Consider the following 14,654-nt stretch of genomic DNA (forward strand, 5'->3'; position numbering starts at 1 on the left):
TTAATGGGATGCTATTCACCATTTCTGTTTATTTATTATTATTTTTTGTAATTCCCCAGATTTGGAGAAACAAAGAAATGTTTTAAACTTTAAACAGTTTTGTGCCTTGCAGTTATTTCTTATAACTTTTGTTAAAACACTGCTTTTTTCCATGTTGCGTGTTCAGTAATTAGTGAGAACGTGGACTTCCGAGCAAGGTTTGAGACTAATGAATGGGCATCTGTATATATGTATACTGTATGTGCAAATCTTGGTGTACAATGACAGTATAAATGCTTCGTGTTAGTGTACAACTGTGTGTGTTCTGTGATGTGAATAATTATAAGCCTTAAAGTGCTAGAATGCATGGTTAACTGTATACAGGCTCTTCAGAAATAAACATAATTTATTGAAGACTGTTCTTCATGTGCTTCATGTGTTTTTCCTTATTAACACTATGGAAAAACGTATTCTGCTTACACACAGTGCTGTGAAAAAGTCAGAGGCTGTCCTTTATTTATTTCATTTCCAGTCAAAACAGCCATTGAGTACAAGTTATTAATTTTTCAGGAGATGTTTCTGAGGAGAGTAGATATAAGATAATCCACTTGCATAAGAAACCGAAAGTCAAAGGAAAATAAGTGAAAAACAGGAGTTTGCGAAACTGGTGTTAAATTATTCAAAGAATAAGGGACTTCTTACAACCGTGCAAGACCTGGCAGACCACCAAAACTGTCATCATCAGATAAGCAGTACTTAATATTTTCATCTCTGAGAGAGAGGAGAAAATCAAGCTCTTGGAAAAATATCCCTGTAGATTTCTTGCAGGTCTTGCAGGTCAGATGAAGGTAAGTCTTGTGAAAGGTGGTCTCTGACTTTTGCATAATACTGTACAAACATCTTTATGTTGTTTGTGTAGACTTTAGTAAAATAGACCAGCTTATCATCTTTGAAGACTATTTTTTCTGTATCAATGTGCTGTAGACCAGTATTTCCCAAATCAGTCCTCAGAACCAATCTACCCCCAAAGCTGCCAGCTTCTAGATAGAATGGGGACGCTTTGGGAGTCCCAAATGTGGACGTTCAGGTGGCCGCTGAGAGCTGAGCTGAGAAACACTGCTTAGAAAACATTAAGTGATTCATCTTTATGCCTCATGTACCTCTGGAAGCATAAAACCAAACACCACACAGTTATTTCCATGGCTAATGTGCTGTTTACAGGAAGTGTTGATGATTCCACAGATCACGCTATGGGCCCTCTGAGATGCACACATACAGTAGCATCAGAACCTTGGAACTCTTCAGCTGCCAATCAAGCGCTCTCCTGATTGCCGAGCCGAGCCTGATAAGCCCTATGCTGTAATCGCCCATCGGCTGCTGCAGCAGATGCCTGTTTGTTGATGATGAGTGTGTGCTTGCATCAGAAGAAAATCAGACAGTAGAAATGAAGGTGCACATTTGAATTCAATTTTGAGAATATGAAATAAAAAGAATGCAGTTCAGCGTCTTTGGTCCCTCATTAAATAAAAAAGTGTGTTTTTTGGAGGGGTAAGTAATAGTGTTGGCTGCCTCATCACTTCACAATATGACAGGTGGCATAGTACAGTAATAAGTCCAGATATTCTTAAATAATGACAGACTCTTATTGTTTTAGTTTTGATTTGCTTCGTGTTTAAGAGGAATTGTAGACTAAAGTTCATATGATATGCAAGTAATATTTTTACATTATAATGCACATTTATTTTTTACCCATGCATTGTATATAAGGAATAAAATGTAGGAAACAAAAGGGATTTAGGGCTCGTCTGACTTACTACTACAAAAAAAGAAACAGTTTGCTTTTCTCGCAAGGTGAAAACAGTAGTGGATCCTTATTGTATGTGAGAGTAAAAGTCACTTTGATATTTAAAATGAGCTTTTCGCGCTGACTGATGGCACTGATAAATTAGGATGGAAATGAAATCTTACGTTATCTTCGAAATATTGCATCATGAACAAATGACTTCCCTTTTTGCAATTAACGGAATATTTTTGTATGAAATGGAAATTACTTTAAAGGTAGTAAAGGTCATGTGTATCGAACCATGATGCCTTTGCAATTACAAGCAGTCAGAATGTTGATTTGGAGGCTTTGCTAAGCATAGATGGAAAAATTAATAAGTCAGATTCTCTTTGTTGAAAAGATCGCACTTGATTATATGACATTATATGACAAAAAAAGACAAGCTGTGGAGGATTTTTTCACATGACAGTCTCAGAGGGATAAAAGGACATAAGACTGACATTCAAATGTCACCAACTTCTTTTAAATGCAATGGACAGTGACGGAAAGTTTCACATTGTTTCAGAATTTCACTTTTGATTGATATTGTATACTGAAAAAGCAGTTTCAAACAGAATAAAATAAAATGTTTTATTTCTTTAGATAACAACTTTGGGGAAAAGACAATTGTGTTTATTTTATTTTATAGATATTTTTACAATCATTTTCTTTTTTTTTTAATATATACTTTTATGTGTGCAGTACTGGGTCATATGGTTTCATCTGATAGTTTCTCCCAGTGACCTCCCATGCTTGTCTCATTAGACCGTGGCTGGGTTTCAGCCAGAGAGGGAAGGGAAGGTGTATGATGTGAAAACAGAATATCAAATGTGGCATGTCACCGCAGCACATGTCCATATATCAAGAAGCGCTTGACAGAATGACATCAGCATTGGCAGCTTTTATCTATCAAAGTTACGATGGGGTAATAAAAGGCATTATGTAAAAGGAACTTGCTCCAAATGTTGTAAAAGTCAATCACAGATCCAGGCCAAAACTATATCTCAACTTAGGGACATATTAACATGAGCACTGCATTTCAAACAGATCTGACGAGTGCGGGACTTGTTACATACACAGCAGTATTGAAATACAAAGGAACACTGATACTGTGCTGTGGCCTGATTGCAGGAACATTTTGTAGCACTTTTCAGAAGACAGTCGTTGGATGCTGCTCAGCATGTACAAATATGTCTGCTTGTAACAGTAGTAGCTAGTATCGACAATCTACTCCTGGGATAGCTTCAAGTGTACCCCATCCAAACATACTCACTCCCAATTTTATATACACTGCTCTAAAAAATAAAGGGAACATTTAAACAACACAATATATCTCCAAGTAAATCAAACTTCTGTGAAATCAAACTGTCCACTTAGGAAGCAACACTGATGGACAATCAATTTCACATGCTGTTGTGCAAATGGAACAGACAACAGGTGGAACTTATTGGCAATTAGCAAGACACACACAATAAAGGAGTGGTTCTGCAGGTGGGGACCACAGACCACTTCTCAGTACCTTTCTGCTTTCTGGCTGATGTTTTGGTCACTTTTGAATGTTGGTGGTGCTTTCACACTCGCGGTAGCATGAGACAGACTCTACAACCCACACAAGAGGCTCAGGTAGTGCAGCTCATCCAGGATGGCACATCAATGCGAGCTGTGGCAAGAAGGTTTGCTGTGTCTGTCAGCGTAGTGTCCAGAGGCTGGAGGCGCTACCAGGAGGCAGGCCAGTACACCAGGAGACATGAAGGAGGCCGTAGGAGGGCAACAACCCAGCAGCAGGACCGCTACCTCCACCTTTGTGCAAGGAGGAACAGGAGGAGCACTGCCAGAGCCCTGCAAAATGACCTCCAGCAGGCCACAAATGTGCATGTGTCTGCACAAACGGTTAGAAACCGACTCCATGAGGATGGTATGAGGGCCCGTCGTCCACAGATGGGGGTTGTGCTCACAGCCCAACACCGTGCAGGACGCTTGGCATTTGCCAGAGAACACCAGGATTGGCAAATTCGCCACTGGCGCCCTGTGATCTTTACAGATGAAAGCAGGTTCACACTGAGCACATGTGACAGACGTGACAGAGTCTGGAGACGCCGTGGAGAACGATCTGCTGCCTGCAACATCCTTCAGCATGACCGGTTTGGCAGTGGGTCAGTAATGGTGTGGGGTGGCATTTCTTTGGAGGGTCGCACAGCCCTCCATGTGCTCGCCAGAGGTAGCCTGACTGCCATTAGGTACCAACATGAGATCCTCAGATCCCTTGTGAGACCATATGCTGGTGCGGTTGGCCCTGGGTTCCTCCTAATGCAAGACAATGTTAGACCTCATGTGGCTGGAATTTTGTTGTCAGCACATTCAACTTTGTACAGAACAAAGTATTCAATGAGAATATTTAATTCATTCAGATCTAGGATGTGTTATTTGAGTGTTCCCTTTATTTTGTTGAGCAGTGTATTATGCCTCCATATACCTGAGCAAGATCCAAATCCTGCTGTTACTTCATCTAGAAGCCAGCTGCATTCTTAAAAATTAAGATTCCTAGATAGTTGAACGTACAGGCACGAGAACATAACATCAACTGCTGCACCATTTAAGATGGAGCGGCTTCATCCCCCTTTCATTTTTGGTTTTGCACGCTTGTTTTTTTGCTTTTTGTCACTTTGTGCTCAATTTCAGTGGCTTGTGGTTGAAAACGTCTGACTTAACTTTAGCTTAGTAATTTGTGACTTATTTAAATCTACCTAATGTTAACCACCTTCTTACAAGATACCAACACCATGTGCCTTAAAATGTTCATTACTGTGACACCAGTGAACTAATGTGATTTTTTTTGTCTAGCTTTGTTTAGCCCCTCAAAAGATAGAGGTACACCATTTTCATGACCTAACAGCTAACTCACTTAGAAAACCCTCCCTCCATATGTGTGTTAACTACTATCAGTCATGTTAGTGAAACTTTAAGAATGTCCCAAAGCCAAAGTTAAGTGATACTTTTTTATCCCCACAACCGGGGAAATTCCACCTCCGCATTTAACCTATCTGTGAAGTGAAACACCACATACACACTAGTGAATACACACTAGGGGGCAGTGAGCATACTTGCCCGGAGCGATGGGCAGCCCTATCCACGGCACCCTGGGAGCAATTGGGGGTTAGGTGTCTTGCTCAAGGACACCTCAGTCATGGACTGTCGGTGCTGGGGATCGAACCGGTGATCTTCCGGTCACAGGGCCAGTTCCCTAACTTCCAGCCTATGACTGCCCCAAGAGAGATCAAGATCAAAGAGATCAAACATTAAGAAACTTAACTGAAAAACAAAGCCAAAAAGTTGCCACCAGAAAGGAAATGGTAGAGTGTAACAGCAGTTTCTATAGACCAAATGTTTGTAAACATAATGGTTGGTTATACCTCCAGGTGAACAACACACAACCAGTCAGTATAGAAGCAGCTCAATTTACAGCACAGTTTACAATAGGTACAAATATAACAGACAAAACACCGGCAATGATGGTTGATGGTGAATCCAACAACAATTTACTGAATCCTTTACTTTTCCAGATGAAGAGGACGTTTCCCAGCACTGTTACATGACCAATAAGAGCACCAGAATGCAAACTAGGATGACATTTTGGTGCGTTGATTGCTATTTTTAAAATGCTTGTTTTGCAGAGAGTTTGACATCGGTCAACATAAGCTACTTAAGAAGCTCTCTCTCTTTGAATTTATGCTATCAACCACAGAACGAGTGCTATGCTCATGTTTTCACAGAGAAAAATAAAAGCATGTAGTATATCATTTCATTTCAGCCAATAAGGTAAGCTGACTAACAATTGGGGTAGCATATTAGACACTTTAGAGTGACATAACATGAACAAAAAGACAATTATATCCTTTACTGGGGTTATCATAATGATTCAGTCTGTCTCTCAAACAGGTAGAGAATGAACTAGAAGTTCAGTTGGTGTGTATTTGGGTCAGTTCTTGTGCTGTGGGAAAACAACCTTACAAAGTGAATGCTTCTTTATAAAATATGTGGCTGGTGCATGTTTATAATATGATGAGAATTAACCACAAATATTGTTAAAATATGGACCAGATGACAAAAAAGTACTTCTCTAATTTCTAACTAAATAAATATCAGGATTAGTAATAAATCCAGTGCAGAGCTGCCTGCAATATCCACCCAGAAGTAAATTCTATGCTGTTATGATGCTGATTTATTCTATTCCTGATTTCAAATGACTTTATACTACTTATAATTTGCAAAGCGTTTAATTATGTAAAAGATATAAATATATAATATGAAGTTATCGTGACAAGTTCAGCCTTTTCAGGCAGATTGATATGAATGTAATATAAGAAAACTAAATTACAGGAAAATATTTTACAGTGCAGGAAAAACATTTAATGGGTGTAGATGCTTTCACTGTGCAGAGGTTCCTTCAGTGACAAAAAGGTACTTTACTTATAGAATCATCCAAGAAACCAAAAGGTTCCTCTATAGCACTGCTTCAAAGAACCCTTTCTGGCACCTTTCGTTTTAAGAGTGTAGGAGTGCTAATAGATGTATTAATACTTGTATCTAGTTGAGGCCTGAATCAGGATCATTATATCATAGAGACTCTGGCAGTAGCAGGGTTTGAGAGAGAGAGGAAGAGAGATAGAGGGAGTGAATGACAGAGGTGCTGGCCCCATTAAAACACTAAAGGATGCGCTGAGTCTGTTCATGTAATTTGAGGGTTAGGTGATTGGATTCCAGACATGTCATCAAAGCCCGTTAGGAAACAATCCAACGTGAAATAGCATGGTGGTGTGGAAGGGCATGCCGAGCTTATCATCCGGGATAAATAAAAACCATGATGTCATTTTCCCTCGGCCCTCCCAATCCATCATTTCCATGCTGAAAGTTTTTTTTTTCCCTGAGCACTGTCTGTAATTTCTCCCAGCAGTTAATTCATCATCTATCCTGAGCTACAATACTGCTCTACAAACACGGAGGAGCAATCTTTCAAAAGTCATTACAGTTTTAAAGTAATAGATGTATTTTCAATAGCCTTTGCCCCTCGCTTTTTAAACGCGACCTGCCCAATCAATCAGTGAGAGAAGAGGAGTCACATGAAATTTACCTCGAACGTACACTGAACAAAAATTATCACCTCTCCCTTACATTTGCATTTTCCAACAAAATGAAAAAAATCCCAATCTGTAATGAATAAAACTCTTACTTACATGGTGATAAAATTTCCATCTTTTGAGAGGCAATATAAAAACCAAACAATGAGGTATCACAAGAGTGAAATGTTTTATTATCAGATTTAACAGGTGTCATATCCTAACTAAATCAGCCTGTTTCACTTTTTTTCTCCAACTGGTTTGCATACGTTGACCCGGTTTTAGCGCATTATAAAAAGGCACCAAATTCAACGCAAATCAAAAATAAATTCAGAGTTTTTTTAGTGTTTTCTGAGTTGCAATTAGAGAAGTGGAATTACAATAGCTAATCAAGGTCACTCTAATTAAGAAGCAGCAATCAGTTCTCTATATGAAGAAAGAAATGGCCATATTCATATTACAGTGCTATCTTTCATTTAAGTCAGGGAAAGAAGAAAATGTAATTCAGAGTTGCAGCTTCAATTATCCTCTTCAGATAGTGGCTCTACTGATGACCTTATGATTGACAGAATTATCACATAATGGGCATACACTCATTTTAGAGGGCGAGAGTAAAACACTGCAAAGTTCTGATAAGCAAATTGACTCACAACTAGTTGTAAAACCTCAGAACTCCTCCTAAATATGCCCTTGACTTCATTCAGCATGGACCTTGGGCTGATAGCTATCGAGTCGGTGAGCCTGGGCTTGGGAAAACAGGAGGAAAGAGATGGGAGGTCTGTGGGCTGGAGACTCGTCCGCAGTTTGTTCAGTCAGCAGGGGAGAGATTTCTCTTTGAGGATGAGCGGGGAGCGTGAGATGGAGAGAGTTTGGACAAACAGCAGGACTGACAGCCCCAATCACAGTTTATCCTGCTTCACATTAAGCTGCCTTGTCAACATGTGGTTTGGAGCAGAATGGCAGACGCTGTGTCGTTGTCTCGGTGAGGAAGCCCACTGCAGGCTCCTAACATAATCCACTGACCCTTGGAGAACAAATCATGCACTTCTGAAAAGAAATGACAGCTTACTGACTAATGTCTTGAAATGATTGTTGTCATAGACCACAATTATAGTTAAATGTGTGGTGTGTTTGTCAGCATTAGATAAAATATGTGAGAGGATAGCTAGTACATGAAACTCTGAATATTTCAAAACATTTTAGAGCTTTATGGTGATTTCTGGAAGATAATTATTACATAATAACATATTTGAGTTTTTAAGTGCTTATGTCATGGAAAACTGCTTTTTCTTTTATTTTTTTATCAAAGAGTTTGATGTAACATGTCAACATTTAAGTTTGAATGTTAACTCCTGACTTCATCCAATAATTAAAATGAATACCTTTTGTGATGTCACAAAAAAGTGCATTTACATATATTATTGTGCAAAGTTTTAGGAACCTAAGCACATTGTTTGAAGCCATTTATCTGGCAAATAAGTGTTACCATATGCCATTAGAACAGATCCAAATATACATAAATAAAAGTTAAAAGAAACAAGAATGTATTACTTTCAAAAAAGTGGCTAAAAAGTTGTAAATGAGTTTGAAGAACAGTTTGGATCCAGAATTCTCCTGGATGTCCCAAGTCATCACCACAGATTTGTAAAATTCCATCTCATGATTGTTTTTGTACATAAAACATAAGTGCCATCAATGGAAAAAAGAAAAAGAATGTGGCCCCTTTAAAGTCATCAAAGAAGAAATGTGTTTACCAAAAATGCTTCACTGAAGCTTAGAAAAACTTTTGTACTCTGCTATTCAAAAGCAGGTTACTTATCACAATAGTTTTGGAGCAATAGGCTATGTGCTCCCAGCGGCAGTGTCTAATATTGATTACTAGTGCACTCACGGGGGGATGTATACCACCAGCCCAGCTATGGCATGTGAGAAGCTTTCTGCTGCCCTGGATCTGTCTCATGTAGTTTAGCAAAGGGCTGCAGACAAATAAATGCAATACAGACCAGTAGCAAATACCCAGGGAAGTAAACAGAAGAAAGTGTTAATCTAATTGTATCAGAGCCTGCAGTGTCGGTTTAAACCTTCCAGTGCAATCTATTTGATGCCATCCCAGGAAAATAGCGGCAAAGTGGAGGCGCTCCTCCGCCCTGTTTATTAAGGTAGTTTCATTAGACATGGTTACAGAGAGGTATTCCATTTACTGTCTCTCAGGTGAGCACTTGGCACATCTTTATTGGTATTTAATCATGTCAGCTGATTATCTAAGGGAGCGTTTTTCATTTCATAAGAGCAAGGAAGTGAATTATTCTCCCTGCAAACTGTACCACGGTGCAGAAATTACTGCATTTGGTTGGTGCAAGCAGCTTCATCATTCAGCTCTTTATCATTGCTCTCATTTTCTCTCATTTGTCACCCTAAACAAGTTTAATTCAATTGTGCCAAGGTAACTACAACATGCCAACTGACAATCATAAATTGTGTGAAAGATATCTGATATTGGTGCTCACTTTGAAGGACTCCTTGTTTTTTTCAAAAGGACTCCTAATGACCATATTCATATTGAAACTATTAATAAGCTGTAAATGTATGATAAAATGACACCAAAATATATTGTACATTGATATCGGCCTCTACTTTATCAAAGGACAAGAGCGCTACAGTAGAAGATTCATGAGTGTTAACTCCATATTTGCATTTTGGAATATTTTATAGGTAAACACTCAATCACATTCAGAACAATGACAGTTCAAGGACTCAAGAGTCATTGAGACATATTGTTTTTATTACTTCCCTTGTAAACACAGTGGTGACAGCACGGAATGCCCCCATCACTAATTGAAATCATTCATAATCGTCATGGAAAATTAAATGAAAGAAAACTGTTGAGTTGAATGTCTTTACGTACTAGTCAGAGCTTTTTTCTCTCTACTAAAAGCCTTCATCTATTTTTTTTGCATAGAAAGTACAGTGTAACCCTACGCTGGCCAGAGCAACTAATGTCAATGTCAAACACTAATGTTAAAGTGTGTTAGGAATGTATAAAGCACAACATTACAAGAACATTAGAGAACAAACTTTGCGCCTTAATCTGGCTAATAACAAATACATAATCTGAAATACAGTCTGCTACATGAATGTGCTACATTTCACAGAGCAGTAGCACTGAAACAGTGCAGTGGATCATGAACATAAATCAAAGCAACAGAGGGAATAAAAGAAATATTGTTGCTTTCTGTCATTTTGTAGCCTACTATGTGCTTCTTTATGTGACATCTCATAGTGATATAAATATATCTCTCCTTTTCCAAATTAATTTCATTTAAAGAATGCAAAAAAAAAAAAAAAAAAAAAAAAAAAAAAATATATATATATATATATATATATATATATATATATATATATATATATATATATATATATATATACACTCTTGACAGTGTGCCTCGTGATGTACCTCTACGGACTCGTTATCTAATGGGAAATATCAGTAGCTCCTTTTCCACCGGCTTTTAAAGGGTTACCGCTGCAGCGCAGCAATGCGCGCTCATGTGCCTGCGTCTGATTGGCTCTTGGAAGGCCGGGCGCGCGCCGGGTTCACTCGCGCGGCGCAGTTAATCAGCAGCGAGGAATGGCAGAGCTGCACACCAGGGCGCGCACACACACACGCGCTCACACACACATCAGCGGCAGCAGCAGCAGCAGCGGCACCTTCACTGGGAGAATCCGTCCAGCAGCAGCAGCAGCAGCAGCAGCAGCCTATCAATAAACACACCGCTGTACATCCCACCTTTAGCGTCTTTAAAGAGAAGCACACATTTGTGGAGAACTCTCTCTCCCACACTAGCAGCAGCGGCAGCAGCAGCACCGTGAGGCGAGAGGAGAGCAGGAGAGAGGATCCTCTCTCAAACACGAAAACATCAACACGCCGCCACAGCTGAGCGAGGCGAGCCGAATACGTCATCGTTATTAATCTGGACTTTTCCTCGCGTCCAGGCACATACTTACATCTGTAGCCTAGTGTGGTTTAAACTCAGCCTAGAGTCGGTCTTAGTCTCTCTAGTAGGGCTACCCGCTCTAAGCAGCCTCGTCTCGTTTGTTCGCGTTCTGTTTTAAAGCTAGTTTGCTCGTAGCTGACTTTTTACAGTAACGGTAGAAAAGAGAAGAGAGATATTTCTGGCGTGCACAGGTAAAAGACAGACTAAAAACCTATTTTCGACTGAAATATTGAACTACTTCGCACTTTTTAAAAGATTATTTTACGTACACACTAACGCAGCACGTCCGGCCAAGTTAGTTCACGGGTTTGTTTTCATTTTGGCTTCGCTTGCTAACACTGATCCGGTATTTTTTCAGCTAGCTAAGCTAAAGAAAAGTTCCCTTCGAACGAAAGTTTGTTTGTTTTTGGTTGGACTACATATTGTCTGTCAACTTTTTCAATCCGTATTCCAACTTTGAGTGAAGTTTTAGCGTGTTTTGTTTCTGGTTATGGCGAAATAGCCCGTCGTTGCGTTTACACGCAGAGAGGAGACGCTAGGTCAAAAGTTTTAGCCAAACACGCCTGAAAAAATAAACACAAACAGCAGCAGCGGCAGTGTTGGTCCGTCCTCCTCCTCCTCTCCCAGCACTGACCCCCTGCTAAATCCCAGTCCGTAGCATGGCCGGTGAGCTGGTTGTGAGCGTCACTGATGGGATTGTGTTGTGACTCGCTGTGCCGGACTGCACGCTCTACTCTCACACACGCACACGGACTCGGCTCACGCTCCACTCCCTTGCGCGGGGATGATCAGGATCTTCCCGGATTTCAGCGTTCAGGTGACGGCGGCAGCAGGTGGCGCGGCCGGGGGGATGCCGGCAGCCTCAGCCGTGGGGAGAGTCCCCGGTGCAACTAACGGGAACCCGCAAAACGTCCAGGGCTTGGCGTCGTACCAACAAAGGTATGTTTACAACCACAACGAGAACAGCAAAAGGGATTCCATTCGCTTTCATCCGCATCGGCTCTCACCATTTTACCCACACTGTCGAGTTCAGCACATGCTATTGTTTTCACTCGCAGCTTTAGCAGTCAGTCTGCAAGTGTGACTTATCTCCCCGCTGTCACGGACCATTTGATCAGCAGGCGCTACATTAAGGGACAGACACAAGTCTGTTAATTACTGGTGTATAACCACAAAAGTTATCTTCCACTTCTGAGTTTGACCTGTTCAGTCAAAAGTATGTGCAGTCCTCTGTAGCTTGAAAAGAGCTCTGTGCAGATGATCAGCTCTTGAACGAAAGCATTTATCAGTCTATATCGCCCAGTGGTCAGTGTATTTGATAAAAGGTAATTGGCCATGCAAAACTGCACCGTTATTTGCAGCCTGTGTCTACTGGAACGTTCAAGTAAAGTGGTCAGATGACCTCAGTTAAATGCTATGAAGAGGAATCACATTATTATAATGTGCCATTGAATTTCCATAGGAAAACTTTCACAAAGGTCACACATTAGAGCTGCACACTGATAGTGTGTTGCTGTGTCCAGCGTAGCCTAAGCATAAGACTGAGGCAGGTTACATTACTCAGAAATGTGTCTACATTAGAGCGTGTTTTAAGATTATGAGACATTTCACAGTCCAGGGCCTAGAAGGGTTTGGCAGCAATAACAGGTAAATGACTTTAAACACATCACTGTAGTGTATGGTTCACAGTGTGGCCATGCTGTAAAATAGTGTGTTAAAACCTGGTAAAGTTAGTAGACATAGCATGTTGTTCAATAAACTTGGCAGATCAACGCGTGCGTTCATTTCTAAAATATGAAGAAAGTTCGCTAATAAAAGCTGACCTGAGTGTCCTGACCTGTGTTCACAGAGTATTCTCAGACTGCTGCAGTGTGCAGGTGAAGTGGACGGTGGACACAGCCCTTTAACTTCAGATATTTCTTGTAGCATTTGAACGGCAACTGCTGACCTTGACAGGTCATGGGCTATAACACACAGTTCTTGGCTAATTAGACCAATGACATTACACCGGTCAGGAAAGATGAGCCGTTTAACAGACTCCCTTTAAACAGGGGCTACACAATAAACCAAAAATGACTAAAGCAAGGTTTAATTAAAAGACCAACTTTACACAATACATTGAGCTTTATAGGGCCAGTGGATTAGTTTTCTGAAGCTGATGTGAACTAACTTTTATTAACTATGAGTTTTTGTGCCAGTTTATGATTTGGTGAGAATCAGTAGTTAATTTATAGGTTATTTGAAAAGATACCAATTTAGCATTTGCACATTATTTAATAGCACAGAGTCTCCAAGTTTAAATAAACATTCAGTTCCCGAGCAGAATAAAATCTTTATTTTCTCCATTTTGACTGGTTGTTTAGCATATTTTGGACATCCTGTGGGTCACTCTAAACTCATTTACAGTTAGTTCTAATACATTTAAACACAAATGACTTAGACGGAAACAGTCAGTCCGCAATTTAGCGCATGTTAAGAATCCCGCGTTACACCAGCGACCTGTATTCCAGATAAAGGATTAAAAAAAAGAAAAACACCGCTGTTTCCAGCTGCAACTGAGTGGCGTTGTTGCGCCGGCGGGAGCGAACATGAGTCCGTGCAGCAGCGCGAGAGGCGCAGGGCGGCGCAGGGCCACGCAGAGCGGCGCGCAGGGCGCAGGGGCTCGAGCAGCGCGGGGCAGCGGAGAGCCGTGACGGGGCCCGGGTCCCCCGCTCCCCTCCTCAAGAACCCCCGCGCGGAAGCAGGCACACGCGTCCCGGGCTCGCGCTCTCCTCCCTCGGCATGCGCGCCGTGCTGCTCTCGCCGTCCCTTTTCCGCCCCCTTCCTTCTTCTTCCCGGCTCGTCCGCAGCAGCAGAGCCGCCATGGCGCTGCCTGAACGCTCCTAGCTCCACACGCCGTCGCTTCTGCTGCCACGACTGAATCAAATCTGCAGCGAGAGAGTGAAAAAAGGGAAAAAAGTAAGAAATCAAATAATTGCAGGAAGATGGCGCCCACCAAGCCTAGCGTTCAGCAGGACCCTTCGCGGAGAGAACGGTAAACGCTCGGTTTGTTGTATGCGAGCACGGCTTCATTAGATGCTGTTGCTTTTTTGTAACGGAGAAGGTGGCGGGGGTGTGGGGGGGATTAAGATGTCAGAAGTTTCCACGCGAGCGTGTGTTTTGGCGGTTGGCATCGCGGCGGTGCGGCTAACTACCAGTCCGTGCACCAAGCGCGCTGTACACGAGCCGCGTGCACTCTCTGACGGCTCCGGCTCTGGGGCGCTGCGTTGCTCTGTGCGGGAGTCGGGTATTCATCGCTTTGACATCGCCGCGGTTTGGCTCTCGGCTCGGCTGCTGCGGCTCGCTCCGAGCGCTAGGCCGGGCTGGTCTGCTCACTGCTCGTGTGCTCGCGTGCTAGGAGCCGTGAGGGATTAGCCTAAACGCGGCAGGCGGCTGCTGGAGGAAGTTTGAGTGTTGCATGGATCACTCAGGCTGCTTACCGGAGCCGAGCCCCTCCGCCAGGTAACCGCTGCTGTCAGATGTACGGGGCACGCTAGTGAGGGGCTAGCGGCGGGCACTGCTCTCTGCTAGCGAGACGACTTTCAGCAGCAGCACATATCTCCAGACTGAACATGTGTGCAATCGAAGTAGCCTTACATAGTGCGGTGGAAGACTTTGGGCTTTTAGTAGCTTTGGCTTTTTTAACTGATGGTCTGTTTTTTCATACTTAACTGCCACATTTGGTGAGGTTCGTTTTCCCTCCAC

The 14,654-nt window shown here is 41.8% G+C and overlaps 2 protein-coding genes across 6 annotated transcripts in view; both read left to right on the forward strand.

The window, feature by feature from the left end:
• Positions 1-400, forward strand: part of akap6 (A kinase (PRKA) anchor protein 6) — a 144,028-nt gene extending 143,628 nt beyond the window's left edge. For both annotated transcript variants that reach the window (XM_017699795.2, XM_017699796.2), the window contains exon 15: positions 1-400. This exon is cut by the window's left edge and continues 647 nt beyond it. The gene's annotated coding sequence lies outside the window, so the exon portion shown is untranslated.
• Positions 401-10,547: 10,147 nt separating this feature from the next.
• Positions 10,548-14,654, forward strand: part of LOC108428651 (neuronal PAS domain-containing protein 3) — a 282,989-nt gene continuing 278,882 nt past the window's right edge. For 2 of the 4 annotated variants that reach the window (XM_017699797.2, XM_017699798.2), the window contains exon 1: positions 10,548-11,849. In XM_017699797.2, the coding sequence (XP_017555286.1) occupies positions 11,695-11,849 (155 nt within the window). In that variant the 5' untranslated portion in view covers positions 10,548-11,694. Of the gene's footprint in view, positions 11,850-13,830; positions 13,945-14,654 lie in introns of those variants that run through there. The other 2 variants (XM_037542027.1, XM_017699799.2) reach the window with 1 other exon arrangement.

The sequence above is a fragment of the Pygocentrus nattereri genome, chromosome 10 (genome assembly GCF_015220715.1).
Source record: "Pygocentrus nattereri isolate fPygNat1 chromosome 10, fPygNat1.pri, whole genome shotgun sequence".
NCBI lineage: Eukaryota > Metazoa > Chordata > Actinopteri > Characiformes > Serrasalmidae > Pygocentrus > Pygocentrus nattereri.